General features: G+C 45.2%; 1 protein-coding gene across 3 annotated transcripts in view; it reads right to left on the bottom strand.

The window, feature by feature from the left end:
- Nucleotides 1-20293, bottom strand: part of TOP3A (topoisomerase 3alpha) — a 155990-nt gene that overhangs the window by 62725 nt on the left and 72972 nt on the right. For all 3 annotated transcript variants that reach the window (XR_015690256.1, XR_015690260.1, XM_087674498.1), the window contains 5 exons: nucleotides 19433-19467; nucleotides 18803-18932; nucleotides 18132-18184; nucleotides 17586-17679; nucleotides 8933-8971 (listed from right to left, as the gene is read on the bottom strand). Coding sequence is in view for 1 of the 3 variants with exons in the window: in XM_087674498.1 (XP_087530624.1) it covers nucleotides 8933-8971; nucleotides 17586-17679; nucleotides 18132-18184; nucleotides 18803-18932; nucleotides 19433-19467 (351 nt within the window). In the remaining 2 variants the exon portion in view is untranslated. The remainder of the gene's footprint in view (nucleotides 1-8932; nucleotides 8972-17585; nucleotides 17680-18131; nucleotides 18185-18802; nucleotides 18933-19432; nucleotides 19468-20293) is intronic.

Genomic DNA, 20293 nt, shown 5'->3' with positions numbered 1-20293 from the left:
AGGGCAGGAGCTAGGGACAAAGATGGCTTTCTACCGTGTGCATTTCCTTCATACTACAGATGATGAATTTATTGTTCGCCCGAGATACATGGACGCCCACCTTTCCCATGGGATCAAATGTACTATTGGCCAATTGCGAACCTACTCACATCAGCTAGAGATTGAGACTGGCAGATATAGATCCATCCCACCAGAGGAGCGCATATGCCAAATATGCCAATTAGAGCCAGAGACAGAGGAGCATTATATTTGCCGCTGCCCAACTATTATGAGGTCCATGGTCGTTTCCACTGTCTCTTAGAAGACAGATTTGGACCACTATCCAGAGTCATGGATTTTACCGATCAGCGATGCCTTGGCCTCTTTCTTATTGAGATACAACGGCTTTGTCACATGTGCCTCAGGAGTACAGCTACCCTAGGACATCGAGGCTCTTCACAGAGGCAACTCATAGACTTCTTTGCAAACGAGACTCAGAAGACTTCAATACAGTTACAACCACAGTCCACACGAGAGCCTTTTTCACCGCTACAATCCACACATAGATAAGGAGTACTAATTGATCGAGCCGTTCAGCTTAGCCGATCCAAACGTCCTAGGCCTCGGCACAGACACCGACGACACCTTCATAGGCGGATACAGGGGATTATTGCTCGGGCTAGAGCTAGGTCCTCCATACCCACATGAGACTGTACCATTTACAGCTCATTGTTACTAGATAGAGCTCTATGTTTTACACATAGCTATAGTTAGTTTCCTTTTTTATTTTTCTTTGTGCTACATACATATTTTGCCCAAACGGTTGTACCATCATACACATGATTGTAACTCATGGTCTCATAGGTCCTTTTGGCCTTTTGTAGCCGTTAATATATCATTTCATTTGTGTGTGTCTGTGTGTGTGTGTGTGTGTACAGAGGCGAGTCTGCTTTCCTTGTCTATGCGTAGGGGCGGCACAAAACTAGGTCATCACAAAATGGCAGGCACGCAGGAGCAAAAACAAGAACAGAGTTATTGTCTATCTCACCTATTAAGTCATTCTCTCTCGCTCGCTCTCTCTCGTTCTCTATGTCTACTTATAGGCGGACGCACAGAAGCAGGGACCCACGGTACCCTGTTCCGATTGCACACAGGAAGAGCAGGTTAGAGTGCAACAGCAAGTGCAAGAGGCAAGCCGAAAAGTGAGGTCAAGCGTGGCTTGCAAGAACAGGAGACGGAAAGGCTAGGCGGACAGGATGAAGGGTGCAGTCGATGCATAGAAGCTGGGCTTTAGAGTGGAGACCCAAGGCGTGGGCTGCACGAACAGGCGACAAGCAGCTGACAAGGCCATACACAAGCGACATGCAAAAACCCTAGGCAAAGTCCTATTGCATCTCCGCCATCTCTCTCTCTTGACAAGTTGCCATCTCTTCTATGTGTGTGTATGTGTGTGTAATGGGTATAAATTAATTACGAAAAAGAGTACAAGATAACAACATCACAAAGTACAAGGCGGCTCTACACCATCATATATGAACCAAATACAGAGATTCAACAAGTGCAGAAGGATGAGAGTGCAAGATGCACCTAGAACTAGACAAACAAAAAGGATCAAGAATGTTGATGGCATTTGGCCGCATGAGCTTGGGCCATTGCTACCAAAGTCTCTAGTACTCCATCTTCAAAGAACTCTCTCAACACCCCGAAGTCGTGACAGACTCCTCCAATGAAGTAACAAATGGTACATCAAGAGATGAAGAGGCCATCAAATTGATCTTTCCCAAGCAAACAAAGGCATAGTCCCTCACAGTGGGCATTATAAGCCAACTACCGAAGGAAGTAAAGACTTTGTCCATGGGAGAATATCTCCTGTCTAAACCCGAATTGACTTCTGAAATCACCTCTGACAGCAAAATAAAAGCATGGATGTAATGTTCTCCCTATTACATGGCGGTCGCAGAGACGGAGCCAGAGACAAGGATAGGAGCTGAGACAGAAGCAGCAATAGAGACAGAGAACATAATAGAGAGCTTGTTAGGTGGGAAGTAGAGCGAGGATACTTGTGACCCCAAGGCATGATGGCTTGACCAGCAACATCAAAAGCCAACTAGGCTAGAGGTTTGCAAACACTCTCCTATGGCTATTGATAATTGGGAGATTGTGGATCCTTGGGGGCTATAGGAGCTTGACCAATAGGCGCATTAAAAAACTTGTCTCGGTGATGCAAATAAGTGAGAAGGGGAACCCGCGATGAAGAGAAAGAAACAACTAAAGGAGTGACGTGAATCATAATCACCAGCCCAATCAGAAATCACAGTAAGCATGTAGCATGTAACTGCAATGGTTCCCCATTGGCATAAAGCAATCCAAGAGATCTAGTACCCTACAAGTAACGAAAGACACACTTAACAGCTTGCCAATGTGACATGTGTGGCTGATGTATATATCTGCTCAGGGTTGAAACTACAAACTATATGTCCCGCCTAGTGTTGCATAGGTAAATAAGACATCCAACTGCTGGAGCATATGTGTGTATATCAAACAAATCACTGTCATCATTCAATGACAACTTTAGTCCAAGTTCCATTGATGTACAGACTGGCTTCCAATCCTATAGGCCAAACTTCTCAAAAAGCTTACCAATGTATCTTGACTATGATAAACCAATGCCTCTAGCATCACGTATGAACTGAATGCCCAAGTAATAATGCAAAGACACTAAGTTTGACATTTCAAAAGTTCGCTGCAAATTTTGTTTAGAAGCTGAAATCTGATCAGCATGTGTCCCTGTAAGCAAAAGATCATTAACATATAAACAAATAATTAGCATGGATCCCCCCCTCTTTACATACCTAAAGGGTAGACTCAGATGAGCCCTTTATAAACCCTTGGCTGAGCAAAAAGGCATCTATCTTCCCATACCAAGCCCTAGGAGCTTGTTTCAAACCATACAAAGCCTTTTTTAACTTACAAATAAACATTTTTTAACAAAATTTTTATCCTCTATTTTTGGATCCCTCAACTACAAAACCAATGGACTATTGTACATATACTTCCCCATGAAGTTCCCCATGTAAGAATGCAGTTTTAATATCCAATTGATACACAGTCCATCCATAATGGGCAGCCAAAGCAACCATAGACCTGATGGACGTCATTTGGGAGGTAGGACAAAATGTCTCAACTACAAAACCAATGGGCTATTGTACATATACTTCCCCATGAAGTTCCCCATGTAAGAATGCAGTTTTAATATCCAATTGATACACAGTCCATCCATAATGGGCAGCCAAAGCAACCATAGACCTGATGGACGTCATTTGGGAGGTAGGACAAAATGTCTCCTCATAATCAATGCCTTTCTTCTATGCATAGCCTTTAGCTACAAGCCTTGCTTTATATTTATCAATGGATCCATCCGCATTCCGTTTTAGTTTGTAGACCCCTTTTGTTCCAATGGCTTTCTTCCAAAAGGGCAAAGACACTAAATCCCATGTTTGATTCTTAGTTATAGAATCCAATTCAGCTTGCATTGCTGCCATCCAATGCACACTTTGTTGTGCATCCTCAAAACATTCAATCTCCTCATCATCAAGTGTGCTTGCTACCATAACAAACTCCATGGTATGTGCAATATCATGAATACGAGCTTGCCTTCTAGTACGACCAGCCATGGGTGCATCCAGATGACTTACATAGTATGTAAATACCATCTAGACATTTGTCTTGCCTCCTGACTCTGCATAAGCTCTTGCTGAATTTCAATTTCAGCACTTTGCTGACTATTCAGATCAGCCAATGGCTGATTTTCTGCATTTTCCAATGGACCAGTTGGCTGAACATTAAGTTCACTTGCTAAAACTCTAGCTAAATCACCAAATGTAATGGGCAGCAGCCCTTCATATACATCAAGGGCAGCCTCATATGTGTCTAAACCAGCAATTCTGATTTTTCATCAAATAGTACATCCCTGATGACAAACACCTTTTTATGAGACAGGATCATAGAGTCTGTAGCCTTTGCTCTCACTACTATATTCCACAAAAATGCATTTGACAGCATTGTTATCCAACTTTTTCCTAACTACCTGGGGAATGTGTGCATATGCAAGACACCCAAAGGTACGAAAGTGTCCAACAAAAGGTTTCCAGCTGTTCCAAGCTTTATAAGGTGTAATTTTCTGCTTTGGTGGGGCATTTGTTCAAAACATGGCAAGCACACATAATGACTTCCATCCAAAAACTGTGTGGCAAGCTATTTGCTTTTAGCATATATCTGGCCATCTCCATGAGTGATCGATTCTTCCCCTCTGCAAACCCATTCTACTGTGGAGTATAAGCAGTAGTGAACTGATGAACAATGCCCTTCTGCTTCAAAAAAAAATTCCGCATAGAGAACATATATTCCCCCCCTCGGTCAAAACGGAGAGTCTTTATTTTACCGCCAAATTGGTTTTCAACAAGTGCCACAAAAGCCAAGAATGCATCATACACTTCTAACTTTTTGACCAAAGAGTAGACCCAGCAAAATCGAGTAAAGTCATCAATAAAAGTCACAAAATATTAACATCCTCCCAATGAGTTTGTCTACATAGCCCCACAAACATCTAAATGCACTAACTGCAACCTGGTTGTTGCTCTAAAGGCAACATCACGGGGAAACAAAAAATGATGTATTTTTCCCAAAATACATCCTTCGCACAAGTGCTCAAGAGGTCTCTCCAAAAGAGGTAATCCATCTAGCATCTGTGTACGCTATAAGAGCATCAAGCTACCAAAGTTCACATGCCCCATCCTAGCATGCCATAACTCTGCTTGTATCATAGCAAGAGTAAGAGTGGATGCCAAGTACGCTGATTGATCAACCAAAATAGCATCCAACTCGTATAACCCATGACATAAAGTGCCTATCAAGACCAAAGTCATGTGTTCTTTGTCTCTTACCATGCATCTGTCATCATCAAATGTGACTTGCAATTCACAACATGCCAAAGAAAAAATAGAGAGCAGATTCTTTTTTATACTTGGCACAAACAAAGCATCTTGAAGGCAGAGAATAGAGCCATCAATGGCTGTGAGCACAATCTCCCCGATACCTCTAACAAGGTATGATGCATTGTTGGCACACTGTACAGATTTACCAACTAGAGCTCCACCAACAGAAGCAAATAAATCTCTGCGAGATGTAATATGCCTAGAAGCACCACTGTCAAAAAACCAAGTGTCTGCATCCTCAATAGAGCTAAATGCTCGATCAGCCCAACAACTGTCATAATTGCATGAGTAAAAGCAACACTCCATGTTTGCAACAAAGGACACGGACTCAACAGCAGTGAAACGAGCATCAGAAACAAACATTTCTGACTCCTTTTTCTTATCCTTGCCGATGCGCTTTCTACACTTAGTGATGTAGTGGCCTAGCTTCTTGCAATAATGGCATTTGCCCTTTTTGGCTTGCGTGCCCCCTTATTTTTTACTTCTCAATGAGGTGCCTGAAGTCCCAAAGCTCTGTGGAGCATTCTTTACTTGGCTGCCTTTTGTCCTTCTGTCTTGCCATAAAAGCCTTCTCAAAGGCTATGATATCCACACCACTATTTTTTCTTGTGTGCTCCTGCTCTAGAAGCAAATTGACTAGCTGAAGAAAGGAAATAGGCTGTGGGACTATCCTCATTGTGAGGTTTAGGGTAGTGTGGAAAGCCAAGTACAAAGAAGGTAATGAGTTCAATGTAGTAGATATCAATTGTGCATTTGAATAGTACTCATCAACATTCATAAGTTGCTCACACAAGTCCAGAATTTTGTTCAAGTGATCTTGCATAGAATCACCCTCATCCATCTTCAATGTCTCTAGCTCTTTCTTTAAGAAAGAGATGCAAGTCTCATTCTTACCAACAAACATCTGCTCCAAAGTCAGCTAAGCTTCTTGTGAAGAAGCTGCCAAATGAATGTGGGGGATGATGGACTGCTGAACTGCCAATCCAATCAGCAACAAAGCCTGTGCATTCAGTGTATCCCACTCTTTTTGAGTTGCTGATCTTTGGGGAAGTGGCTGAAATGGAGGAGGTTGAATAGGCTAAGGTGCCCATTGTTCACATCCTCTTTGAGGAGGAGTAGCTGGAGCCACAACTCCGGGCCTAACTTCTTCTCCATTGACATAGTCCCAAAGATTTTTCATAACAAAAAGCACATTTTTCATCTTAAAGGACCAAAGTCAGTAGTTGTTACCATCCAATCTGTCCTCCTTAGATACATAGGTAAAGACATCACCTCCCTGATTTGCCATGATAATCAATGCCAAAAGAAGCAAAAGAGCAATGCCCAAGCTGGACCAACCTGGAAATCTCAAAATTTCCAAAAATTACAGCAAAAAAATAGCTTGCTGCAATTAGTACACTGAGGTATACTCTGTCAAAACTGTCTGTAATGCATGCAGTCCAAGGTGCATTCCGTGTTCAGCGACACTATATGAGCAAAAAACCCAAATTTTATTTCCCCAAAATTGTCCAAAACAGCCTATCTCTGACTGAGACTGTAGTACATGTGCCAATGTCTTCAAAAAACTCAAAAGCCCCAAAATTTCTGATAAATTTGCCCAGAAATTTGCATCAACTGTGTCCCAGACACATACTCAGAGTTATGTACCTGCCCAGGCAGAAGTCCCCCTTTTCCAAACATGAATCTGGAATAAAAAAGTAATTTTTACATGAAAATTTTTGTACCTGGCACAGAAACTAGTTGTGCTGGTGGCGGGCAGTGGCCGACTGGTGGTCTAGGCATTGAGGCTGCAGGGGCGGCGCTGCACACAGGCAGGCAGGCGGCAGTCGGGCACACACGGGCTGCGCTGGTCAGGGGCAGAAGTCAAGTGCAGTTAGCGGGGCAGCTGGCGCTAGCACTGGTACAGGCTGCAGGTTGCTGGCTCACAGGCGGCGCTGGGCGCAGCGTTTCTGCTGCAGACGAGCTGGAGGAGGCGCTGGGTGGCACAGTTGGTAGGAGCCGCGGGCTGGACAGGGCGCTGCTGTGGTGAACTTGGGGGGCAATGGCGACAGGGGGCAGAGCTGGACTGAGTAAGAACTCTTGGAGGCTGAGCAAAGCTGAACTGAACTTTGATACCAAATGTGGGATGGAGAGAGGATCGAAGCTCAGCTCAGAGTGCAGTAGACAATGTGGAAAGTGAAGCACGACACCCAATGCAATAGACTGAAAGAGTGCGATATGAAAGTACAAAGTACAACCCTTAGACCTTAGGGTTGTAGGGGGTGTTCACACCCAAACACAATAAGTGCCCGTAAGTGTGTGACATAAGCACATACGAAAGAAGACAATAAGTTTGGGGAAAGAACCTTCCATAATGAGAGTAAAATGTGCCCCGATGTCCTACTGATCACCGACACTCCTTTGTGAGCATAGGCATGAGTGTAAACCCAACATCAATTTCATGATAGATCTTGTGACAAGTTTTTTCAGACATATTACCAAGCTAGGGAGGAGAGCTAGAATAAGTCAGATCATAGCAGTGACAAATCCTGCCTAGCATTGGCATAGATAGGGGATCACCTTCTTGGCTGACTTTTGGAGCAGATTAGATGACAGCTTCAGGCCAAGGAAAATTACACAATTCTTTTGGTTGATAGCAAACAGGACACTGGCAATCGGCATGTGGCTTGGCTATGGGAAATTTCCAATTACCATAGTCACAAGTGACACAAAATGGGACAGGGCACGGGGAGGAATTGCTGTCACTTGTGACTATATAGTCACATGGAATGGGACGTAGGATGGAAAGAAGCTACTGTCCTTGCAATCCGTAAGTCCAAAAATGACCGTCACTTGTGACTATGCAAATTATGTGTTTTAGATACACATTGCTAGAGGAGACAGAAACTCTGTTTATGGAACAGTCCCAAGGTGGAGGGATGGAGAGGAGCCCTCAAGAATCTTCCAACATACAACTGGGATTATAATAGTCATGTAGGGATCCCCCATGGGTATACGAGTATTTTCAAGGCAGATAATCATCTCTTGTAGTTCTCCGTGGTATTCTTACAACATTATCACATATGTGACACCACAAGTTTCTTTTTCCAGAGATACACCATGGGTATTTTATCAACCAATTATGGAAAGGTTAAACTTTCCATAAAGAAATGCATGTCACCCATGAATATTGACTCAGTTGTTGCCACTCTCCAAGTCAGTAAGTTGAGACAGTGCATCCATCCACAGCAGCAAACTCATAACCATTTTGTCACAAGCATGTTGTCTTTAGAGCCATCTATTATAAACTAGAAATGCCCAAGTATGAAAGCATGCATATGGTATCCAAAAAATAATGGAACAAACCATGGCTTATGCTTGTGCAAATTTCTATTTACTTAGATTATTCAAACCATGCAAATCTAAGCACCGTGCAGTCTAGCAGCATAGTCATGAGTATCATAGTAACATTTCTATTTCCCTTCTGCATTGTCATTCAGTGACTAGAATGACTGTCTCTGAATTATGGAATTCCATCCGACAAGTTCTCAGGCTCAACAGTTTAAACCTAACCTACTTTGCCTAGTAATGAAAAGAATATTTAACAAAAATAAGGCTACTCCTCTAAGTCTCACGAGTGGGGATGTGGAGATCTAAACATTATGCTAATAATGTTTGCCTAGGAAGCAGATCCCACACATTATGTCACCCTTTGATTTCTCAAATCTTTGGATGAGATGTACATACTCATCTTCCCTGCCTTGTTCCTAAGAATAAGGGCATTTGGATCACAATGATATGAAGATGCTCCAAGCTGGTAGTTTTCCTTATCTAAGTTTGCATAATATATGCAGAGCATTTTTTACAAACTGTAATATCACTGCCATGACCATCATATAACATGAACAATAATTGCAGACTTATCCATTTTCATGCCTTATATTACATTGCCACTAGACAAAGAGTTTATAAGAACTCACAAATGGAAATTTTAGACATCCAACCATGAAGTTTCCATCCTGCAGTAATAGATGAAAGTACACTAAATTTAGGAAAAACATAATATAAAGGCTCTAGCATGCACAATGAGACAACATCTTGGAATATGAAAACTGTGGACAAATGAGTTCTGCAAAAGTAGCGTGCCAGCATCCAAGAGGATAGACAATGATATAAATTTATCTTCCCTTCAACACTTTAAATTACCAACACCTAATGAAAGCCTAAGCTCTTAAGACATTATGCAGTACATGATCTTCCTGTAGTCAACCAAAATCTTCTAGATACAAGTATTATGTAGAAGCAACAATAAAAATAGAACTTACAGAAACAAGATGCCTTAATAAGGTGGCTAGCTAACACTTTTAAGAGCTTGTGGCAATGGTGAGTAAACAATGAAATCATGATACTCGTGAAATAAAGGTCCCAAGCTTTGATACTATGGTTCTGTCAGCTGTATAGGCAACCCCCACATCCACGGTATAACAGAATAAAGTCATACCCACTTCAGGAATGCTTGGGAGCACACTAAAGGAGTCTGGCATACAAAGGTGTGCACAGAGTCTGGTTTGGTCTGGTTTAGAAATCCATATAAGCTAAACTGCAAGCACTACATGTCGCCTTCAGCATCCTCTTAGATTTTCTTCAAGCCTTCAATATCCTCTAGCTAGAACATGGTCTCTATTGCATCCTCTCACTGGACATTATAGCACAAGGCTATGATGCACTTGAGTCTTGCACAGATGGAGTGATACTGGCACCAGGCCCATTTACAGGAACTAATTGTGGCTTGTTGATACATTAGTCACTCCAGCTAAAATGCAGCACCTGTACAGGATCCTAGCCTCTCCACAAATGACTAGCCACAAGAAAATTTTGAAAATTATGAATGCATCAGAGTTCACTGTGCACAGATTAGGGTTTGATGTATATTAGTCAAATACCCTAACCCAACAGTGAATGAAAAACCCAGCAGCAATTAAGGCATACATATGTGTTGTGTAGGAAGCCAGGATTGCCCAAGGACCAACTGGTGGATTTTCAAGATCTATCCATCTGGGGTGCTGTGAGGGTATCTAATGAAGTGCCAGAGATGGAAGTGCCGGTTTTTCTTTTAGCGGTGAATGAAAAACCCTGACCCAATGATGTATAAACTAGGGTGATGTAATGACATGTAGTATGATGTGATGTATAAAAACAATGTCATGCACTGCGAGCTGACATGTGCTGTGTCATACAACAAGATTCCCACGTGGGACACATGATGGTGACACACCTATTTTTATGTGAATATCAAACTATGACAACAAGCACGGTGAAATGAATTGACATGTCACAGGATAGCTCAGTATTAGTTAAAGAACATGTATGCTGTCAATCTGCTCATTTGTGAGCAATGACAAAATGTGTTTGAGAAGACTTCACTGTGCCAACCATGTGTCATAGCAAGAAAGCTGATCGGGCACAGAAAAACAAAGTCCCCATCAAGTCATCATTGAGCCTATATTACTATGCTGGTGTGACTTGCTTAATTCTCTTTGAGATTTAGTTTTAAGGACTCAAGCCTTAGAGATGGCCATTCTTAGGTTGTGTGATGCATTTCTATAGAACAAGTTTCTGTCATGTGTAACTGGTAAGTATTTTAGCACTTCAGATGTAATTTTCCATGTGAAAAATAATTCCTGTAGCCCTAAGGAACTGGGACAAACATAGCACACTCTTTCATTGTTAAGACTACTGACACTTGGCTAACTATAGGGGACGTGTTGTTGTGAGCGATTGTACTAGAATAGAAATACAAGCACTCCAAAATCTTGTGGTGATGCAATTGCACGTGCCATGGGGCAGATAAAATAGAGATGGTGGAAATGCCAAAATACACATGTGATCCATAGATGTTCATGAGGGATGATGAACTAAAAGGATGTGCTTATGTATGGTGTAATGTATGTGCACGATGACCCAATGTTTGACTAAAGGGGAGTTTTAATTGACATTCAAGATTGGGCTAAAGGCTTCAGAAGCTTTAGAAGATTAATGTTTGAAACTCACAAAGTAAACAGTGGGGTCAAATAATTATGAACCTTAGCTCATTTTTCTTTGTACCTGTCTTACCAAGAGTCTGCCAGGCTGCACTATTTGTCATTCACCTACAGGCCAAGCAACCATTGCCCAGGGGCTTGTTCATTTTCTTCCCTTCCCTGGACTAAGTAGCTCTAATAAACAATTATCAGACGATTTGAGCGTCAATACTCATTTTTGCAAAATATCATGCTTGATTGATGAATGTCGCATGCACCATTAGCACTTCAGGTCATGGTAGCATGACAATGCAAATTAGTGCTACATAAAGCTTTCAAATAGATTCATGGAGCTACTACTGCAATTTGGATTTAGGCCCCCCAATAGTTTTTTGGTCATTTCAGTGTATAAGTATGTCCAAAGAATCTCACTACGCATGGTCCCTTTCTTTCACAAATGTTTCTCTCTGTGCCTCTCAAGTACCATTCATTCGCCTTCAAATTTTTAATATTCCAATGTGTTCGGCAGACACAACTCGCGAGTTACTTGCCAATTCACCATATCCATCCACAAAGGGGGTCATATACATGGTCCCTTGGTACAGTGGCTTTACTGTGGAGGCATTTGCACTCCACAACAGGTTTATTCGGAACCCGGTCACCCTTCTTTTCCCCGGCCTAGCGATAGAGTATCACCAGTTGGTGGAAGACTTTGGATGGCTCTTCGGCACTATCCTTCCTACGTCTTTCGCGGATGCAGTGACAGCAACAGGAGTCCCAAAGGTACGGGTGGCAGTGAAAGAGGTCAAGAATATCCCACAGCTCCTAGAGATTGAGGGGGGCGGGCACTCCTTTAGGCAGCAGGTCATTGTGACTAAGCAACCAGGGCAGTGCCTGCTCAGCCACGACTTTGGGCATCAAGCAGCAATTTGTACGCGTTTCGGAACCAAGGCGGCTCCACCGACAGGGCCGCAAATGGACGCTGACAGCTTCACACAGGTCCAAAGACGACAGAGAGGGAGATGGCAAGGGGACGCAACCAGCTCCTCAAACCTAGTCTCGACAGCAGGGAGCAGTTGGGCGAGTTACGCCCCCTCGGCAGAGCACTCCACAGCCCCCCTGCCCGTCCAACCCGACAAGATTGCAGCCCCCCACATCCACCACCCGCGCCACAGACTACCTTGCCTGAGGTCCCACAGCCCCCACACCCACCCCCACCCCACATCCCATGCCCCCGCCCCCCACTGACACTGGCCGACAACCCCTCCTTTTCATGGCCACCAGCCCCCCCCCACACCCACCATGCACCTCCGTCCATCCCACCATCCCTCGATCCTCTTCCCCCCCACCACCTCTCCTACCGAGCACCCCCCCGATCCGCACCTGGTTCAAGTGATCCCTCCCAAACCCACCCCCCCCCCCTCCCACAGGAGGTGATGAGCCACACACGCCTACATCCTCCTCGCACCAGCAAACTTCTCCCTCCCATACAGCCACCAGCTCATCCGCCCCTGCCGCCCATCACACTTTCCCGAGACAGGCACAACTGTCGCCACAAGAGTTCTTCCACAGTGGCCCATGGTCCTACCTGAGAGTTGCGCAGCAGGGAGAGTTCCCACTACCTCTAGAGGTGGGGATCTTCGTGGTTCGTAAGTCAAGGAGGGGCAAGGTCCATCTACTAGCACCACCGGATGGACCAAACTACGCCTTTTTCTTCAGTCCTCTCAATCAGGGGAGTGGACAACTACACAAATAGAGGAGGAGTTGAAGAGTCAGGTGGTGGACCACATCTCCCAGTGGATGGGAGAACAAGGACTAGCATTGTTTGCACAGCAGTGGCTTGGTTGCATGATGGACATTAACTGGTGGGCTGGTGCCGAGGTCCCACACTTGAGCATTATCTTTCGAGCCCCTCCACAGTGGAGAGCTCTGAGGGATGTGATCGAGACTGGCCCCTAGCACAAGCAGGCCGTTTCTACCATAGCGAAGCCCCCTATGGTCCGGCCGAGGGCCACCATGGAGGACTGGAGCTCGCCGTCCAGACCGGCAGCAAAGCGTACTTCCATACCTCATAGTTTCTCCTCCTCATCAACAGCCTCCACACCGAACAGATGCCTGTCCGGTTTGTCACAGGATTGCCCATGAGCTTACACCTTGCATCTTGGAATGTGAATAGTCTCCACTACAGTGGGGCACGTGGTTCCAAGAAGTTGATTGCTCAGCAGGAGCTGCAGCCTGCCCTTGCGGGACGGAACGACATCTTACTTCTACAGAAGCACAATTTCACCCCCACCCAGGCCCAGCGGGCAGAGAAAGTACTTCCAGGCAGCTCGCACACTTACTAAGAGCACACCATAGGTGCCCACGGCAGGAGTGGAGGCGTATGCACCTCTATTGGCCCGAGTCTCACTGCCTGTGTACAAGACCACAAGAGGATGATAGTGGCAGGGAGGGTTCTATGGATCAGATTGGATATTGGGGACTTGTGGCTTGACGTCCTCAATGTCTATGCCCCTACAATGAAGGTTAGGGCACGCAGCAAGTTCTAGGTGGAGATCCCAGATGGACTCCCAGAGGTGAACTCTTGGATCATTGGAGGAGACTTCAACAACCTAGAGGCTTTGGAGAACTAGCAAGGCATAGGCAAAAACTACTAGGGCATGGCTGGGGAGGAGCAAGAGGCATGGGAAGTCTTTCTGTTGGTAGTAGGAGCACACAATGCCTGGAGAGACCCTACCTTCCACAAGAGGGAGAGGTCATTGGACTTCTCTTGGGGATACAGGCGGCTAGGTGGAGTCGTGCAGAGACGCTTGGACAGGTTTTATGTGGGAGAGTGGGGAGGCTCTCGTAGAGGCCAGATTGAGCAGTTGGCAGGCACCACGTTGTTCGATCATTGCCCGGTTCTCCTAACACTTGATCCCCCAACATCTGCCCTAGACACACGATCTTGTCCGATCCCTGACTTGATCTATAGGAGGGAGATAGGAGGGAGAAGGTGACGAGATAGATAGAGCAAATTTGGACCAGAGAGTGGGATAGGAGGGACTGGATAGCAGAGGAGGTTGCAGAGGTCCTAGGCGAGTCGAGCAAAATCTACCAAGACGCAACCATACAGGCTAGGCAGCAGAGTGCGAGGAGGAGAGAGCACTCCGGCGAGACCTTGCAGCCACAGAGAGTATTACAAGACGCACCAAGGGATCCCACTCTCCACGCACAGCAGGTGCGCGTGTGAGCAGCCATTGCTGGCCTAGAGGACAGGCACTTGGAGTTCTCTTTCCAAACCTCAGTAACCTTTTGGGCGCGGAAGGGGGACACGATGTGCAGGGAGTTCTTCCAAGTGTACCAGCCTCGCACCGCAGGAGAGCAAATACGCAGCCTTCGGGATCAGTATGGGGGGAGGACTCGTTCTAGCCCAGACAAGGTAATGGAGATTGCCACCGACTATTACACGGGCCTTTTCCTGCAGGAGACAGCTTCAACTAGAGGACAAAGATGTAGACAGCAGGTCTCGGATCACATCGCGTCCCTCGTCACAGAGAAGATGGGACGCTCCCTCCTAGCCCCCTTCACAGCGAAGGAACTAGAGGAGGATTTCCATACACAGGATGGGCAGAAATGCCCAAGGGAGGATGGCCTCTCTAAGGCCTTCTTCACTACCTACTAGGAGGTGGTGAAGGACCCCCTACTGATGGCCTTCCACGAGATTTTCACCTCAGGACAGATGCCAGGGAGTCTTTTGGCAGGCCTTATCAGTCTTCTCCCCAAAGGGGGAGACCGGTTGGAGCTTTCCCAGTGGAGACCAATCACCTTATTGTCAGTAGCCTATAAGGCACTGGCAAAGATGATTGGCAGGCGACTACACCACGTGCTTCCAGACATCATCCATGACACACAGACAGGCTTTGTCCAAAATAGAAGCATCCTAGACAATGTATTTGCCTTCTTTGAGGCGACAGAGTGGGCTCAGCACAGGGCACAGACTGGCCATACTACTCTTGGATTTTGAGAATGCTCATGACAAGGTGGACTAGGATTTCCTAGAGGGTACCATGGTGAGGTTGGGATTCCCTGAGGTTTGGATTCGCCGAGTCTCCGCCCTTTACAGATCGCCCACCAGCAGGGATCTCATAGGCGGAAGGCGAGGAGAGGAGTTTCGGCTAGAGAGATCGGTTCAACAGGGTTGTCCCCTGGCCCCATACCTGTTTCTACTCTTTGCAAAGACGATGTCTCACTTCCTCAAGTCACGTGTGAGCGGATTACGCGGCGTCGGACTTCTAGTGAGAGAGGAGACTGAGTTGTTAGACTCAGAGTATGCACATGATACAACACTCTACATAGAGGACGATGAGTTGATGCTGGAGAGAGTAAGGCTGGCTCTTGACGTGTTCAATTCTGCACCGGGAGCGAAAATCAACTAGCGAAAGTCACTTGGTTTCCTCACAAACCCGGACTGTAGCACGGAGTGGGGCATCCACCTAGGATTTAGATGGGTGAGCAGAGGGCAGACCGTCCAGTACCTAGGGTTCGAGATGGGACTAAATATCACTCCTGCCCAGCAATTTCTTCCAATCCTTGATTCTATTCTAAGGAAACTGACCAATTGGAGCATGGCTAGCCTCTTACTAGCTGACCGAGCCCAGGACGTTAAACAAGTCCTCCTAGCGATGGCCTAGTTCATCGCCTCGTATTGGTGTTTCTCCTCATCATGCATGGTGCACCTTTGCCGCCTAGTGTGGAACTTCCTTTGGTGACGGTCAGATGGTTCCAAGGATTCCAAGGCCAAGGTGGTGTGGGCGACCATCATACGGCATCGGTCAGAGGGAGGGCTTGGGATCATAGACCTAGAGTATCAGAGTATGGCCCTCTTGGGCAAGCTAGTTGTCTGCAGCCTCACACTAGGCGGGCAAACCTGGAAGGTCTTATTGCAGGAGGGCCTTCAAGACTATAGACCAAGGCTTGGCGGTGAGTGAAGCCCGTCCCTAAGATGGATCTTCACGTCAGCCCAGATCACACCCCCCCCCCCCCCCCCGATCACCTTTCCTACGCAGCTTACTCCGCATGTGGCAGGGCCTCTGTAAGGCCCTAATCCAAAGCCCCCCAGGCTGCCAGGAGGAGATAGACCATCAGCCGGTGATCTGCAATCCCCAGGTCAAAGATCACGAATGGGCACAGATCGGCGAGCGCCCCCACATCGAGTGGGCTGGTTGGGAGGCCGGCCCGGCTCGTACCATCAAGACATGGCGGGAGGTGTACAGAGGGCAGCAAGATGACGGGATAGCCACTCTTTCGTGAAGGAGGATTTGGGTGGTGGGCCTTTAGGGGAAGACATGGCAACTGGACCACTATGTTTTCTAGGAGGAGCTCAAGGAGTAGTACCTTTGGATATCAGGGAGGGCAGACCACTTGATGAGCTAGTGTGGGATCTAGGAGAGTGGCTATGGCCGGCCACCACAGCAGTCGCCAAGACGCCACCCAGGTTCCTAGAGTGCGTACCAGGATTGGCACACACGTACTGATGCAGGAGGATATGGATTGGGCACTGTCACGTAGCAGCCACTAGGCGGAACTCAGCATCACGGAGCCTTTCCGACGGACCTTCTGGCACCACCTATGGGATGGCTAGAGGCCTCAAGGAGGGTGTCGTATTTCTTATGGCAGGTGGCACATGGAGGCTTGGCAGTGGGAAGTTGCTTGCCCAAATGCAGGAGGGAGGTTGTAAGCGCTGCACACAACAGCCTCTGGAAACCCCAAAGCACTGCCTTTGGTCATGTGAGGAGGCGTAGCTCATGTGGAGAGGAGCATGCTGCATCCTTTGCAGTATAGCACCCAGCCTTGGATGTCTCTCATGGGGAGCTTTCCGTTGGCAGGCAGTCAGCCAAGGCCATCACCTTCTGTATGAGGCCGGGATGCAGGACACGATATTCATTATCGAGGCAGGGTCGTGCCAGCGGTTGGTTTGGAGGCTCTACCCATCCGCCATGTACTACTAGAGCCCACAGCAGACAGCTCGGAGGTATGGGAGATCATAGGGAGTCTTACTAGATGGCATATCTGGAAGGCGTGGTGTCAAGAGGCTTTTGGCAGAGAGAAACTTTCAGTACAATCAACCTTAGCAGAGCTCTGGACCTCCATCATCCACTCCCTCCGTAGCTGATGGGATCAAGTGCAGGGCGAGTCCAAGGCTCGTCAGGAGCTCCGTTGTCATTTCATATGCACTTGGCGGCCTGGACCTGATTTTCGTGATGCAGGCAAGCAGCCCCAACTTTGCATCAGCTCCAGCTAGTCTGTTGAGCATGAGCACTCCGTTGTAATAAAAAAAAATTGAGTAATATAATCAGCAACATTTTACTTGCAAAAAAGAAAAAATATTCCAATGTGTTAATACTATAGATGCTGTTACTTCCCCCATTAGAAGACCACCCTGAGGTACACTATTTATCCACAGGCAATGAAAGCCAAAAGAAGGAGATGATCTTTAAGAAAACAAGGCTACAATAAAAGGCTTCATTAACAGTTACAAATTATGTATTTTCACAAGCATCCATTGGCATATTTCTTATCTATCACATTACAAAGCCTAATGGAGAAGAATGGGTTTGTGTGTATTCCTTACTGGCTTCCTCTTCAACACCATGTTTGATTCTCGACACAAGGGGCAATCACGCACAACCTCACCAACATGTTGATCCCCACTAGGTCTACCAGACCTGCAGACATCATATGTCACCGCAGCCTTACACATCACTAGTTTGACCATCTTACAACATTCTTGTTTTGACTTTCATGTCACATTGAGTTTCCTTCCTTGATTTGTAAATACCTATCAAACTTTCAATTACCTAAAATTTCATTTGGTTAATGGTTAACCTCCCATGCAGCCTACCTCATCTTTTGCAGGTTTATACTGCTTAGTCAGCATTTTTCTCAGCTGCCCCCATGCCAACCCACCCCCTCCCCACCCCCAAGGCCACAAAACAAACAAACAGAAAAAAATTGTGTATTTTTATATTTTTAAAAAAAAAACAGGAGACCTTTCCATTTTTCATCCCAAGTCTCTTTGAAGCAAAGCATCTTTCAACTGCTATTTCTGCAGATGTATCTGATGATATCATATTAATCATTTATTGGACAGCAGAAATCATCGGCAATCAATACTTACCTTTCAAAGAAAAGTTCCATTGCATCAAAGAGTTTTGACTTGTTCATTTTTGCCTGCAAAAACAGCTGATTGTTGCATTAGCATAATCTTTAGCGCATGTAACAAATAAAGCAACAAAAATTCCTGAGAAGTGCACCCAGCCTTCATTTCAATCAAAATCCCACTATCTGTGTGGAATCATTGATAGATTCCATTAAGGATTTTTTTGAATATATTTCTGGCATCAACCTACGATTGGAGCCTACAGATCACATCAATGGCAACGTTACATTGCTGGACGGATGTCGATCTCGAGTGGTCCCTAAACTAAACAAATCTGAATGGTGACACAGATGATTCAAGTACGAGCTGCGATATCTCATTAGTTAGTTGGACTGTGAAGCCGGGCGATTATTGCAATGCGAAAACTATTTATGAACGTTGGACGTCTTTTTAAAAAGAAATATCAAGTGGCTCGAATTTCCGGCTCAAATAAATATTGATTAGAGCATACGCTGGTACTTGCACATGTTCTGTTAATCACAATTTACAACTGGACCCCTGCTTGCTTCTAATCCAGATGTAAATTCTTGACTCTGCCTACAATGATCTTTCAAATTTAGACATGATGTGTATGCTCTTTTCTAACTCAATTCTGAAAGTGGTTTAAAAACCAAAGGTGAAGTGTTTACATCAAGGAAACACTCCTTCATTTGCCGCAATGAGGTCTCTAAAACCTCAGCCTTTGTTTTAGATCCATCGCTCACTGCTTTCATGTCCCTTTCCATCATGGCTCGAAGGTAGGGCATCCACAATTCATAGCTGAAAGTATGCAAGCATATAGCTGAAAGTATGCAACCATTCCTCTATATGGTATGTATTTCATAGATATAATCTTGACGCAGTAAACACAAACAGCCATTTTTAAAGTCAAAAAACACCATCCTGTTACTCTTTTTTCAAGAAAACCCGGTTCCTCAACTCTTACGCATGAAAACCAATAACAACAGTTGTAGTATCACCCGACAAAAGAATACAAAAATGAGCATGATCATCAAATCTCTTACAGTGATTGTACTCCATAAAATCATAACCCACTGAGATAATTTTGCTACCATGGGCTCCACAAATACAAATCTTGACACACTGTATGCTTACATTATCACTTAGTCAAAGTAAGTTGTTTTGAGTCTATCAAAACAGTTCCAATTTTATCCATTTCAAACATGAACAGTGTAACAATCACAAGCCTGGCAGGTAAATGAAGTAAGAAAGTAAAGCTTGACAGCCAATTCTCTTCACACAAATCAATGAGAACATACCCCATGGAATCATAACCCATGACAAGAGCTTCTCCCTGCACAGAATTGAAACCAAAGCAATGAGGAACTGGAACCAATGTCATTCCAGCAATTACGAAAACGCTTTTGTAAAAAATGCAGCATGAATTGAAAAGCTTCAATGTTTCCAACATGAAAGCATGCCTCGAACTGCTGTAGACTTGTAAGCACACTGACAAAGAAATCATACTTTAAAACATGCTTCCACAAAGCATTTGAAATTCCTCTTCATACAAGTAAAATATTGGCAAGGCTAGGATTGTAAATTTCAACACACAACATATGGTGAATTTCATTTTGAACTAGTAAGGCAAATAGCTGGATTGTACAACACATGCATCTTCATTGAGATGCATCCTTATGAGAGGACAAAAGCCCATACTTGCCTAGCCACACTTAAGAAATAGACACCACCCTTGCCTAACCATTGCAACATGGACCCCTGCAATTCTCTAGAAGAGCTCATGGCAATCTCGGTGAACATTTTGCATGCCTCGGTAGTATATGCATTCCCACACAGCCGTGATAGGGAAGGTCTTCACTAGTACTTTTCCTCAAAACAGCTGGTATGATGGGGAGTGCCAAGATACACGAGTCAAATTAGATCGAGCGGTCTCACTTGGAATCCGTACACAAAAACACAAGAATGCTCCTCCAATGCAAAGTGCATAAGAAGAAGAATGACTATTTGGCTAGACTTGAGGCAAAATTTTACCAATTATTGTCAGGACAAGACAACAAGAGGGCTTGGAGGATATTCCAAGAGAACGGACTGCCTACCATGATCACAACACCTCGGGCATGGCATGATTATGCTATAGCTCTTTATTATGTACCAAGACA

The sequence above is a fragment of the Lygodium microphyllum genome, chromosome 3 (genome assembly GCF_053477565.2).
Source record: "Lygodium microphyllum isolate KBCC chromosome 3, Lygodium_microphyllum_v1.1.10, whole genome shotgun sequence".
Lineage (NCBI taxonomy): Eukaryota > Viridiplantae > Streptophyta > Polypodiopsida > Schizaeales > Lygodiaceae > Lygodium > Lygodium microphyllum.
Note: the sequence above shows the minus strand (reverse complement) of the source record. Positions and strands in the feature narration are given on the sequence as shown.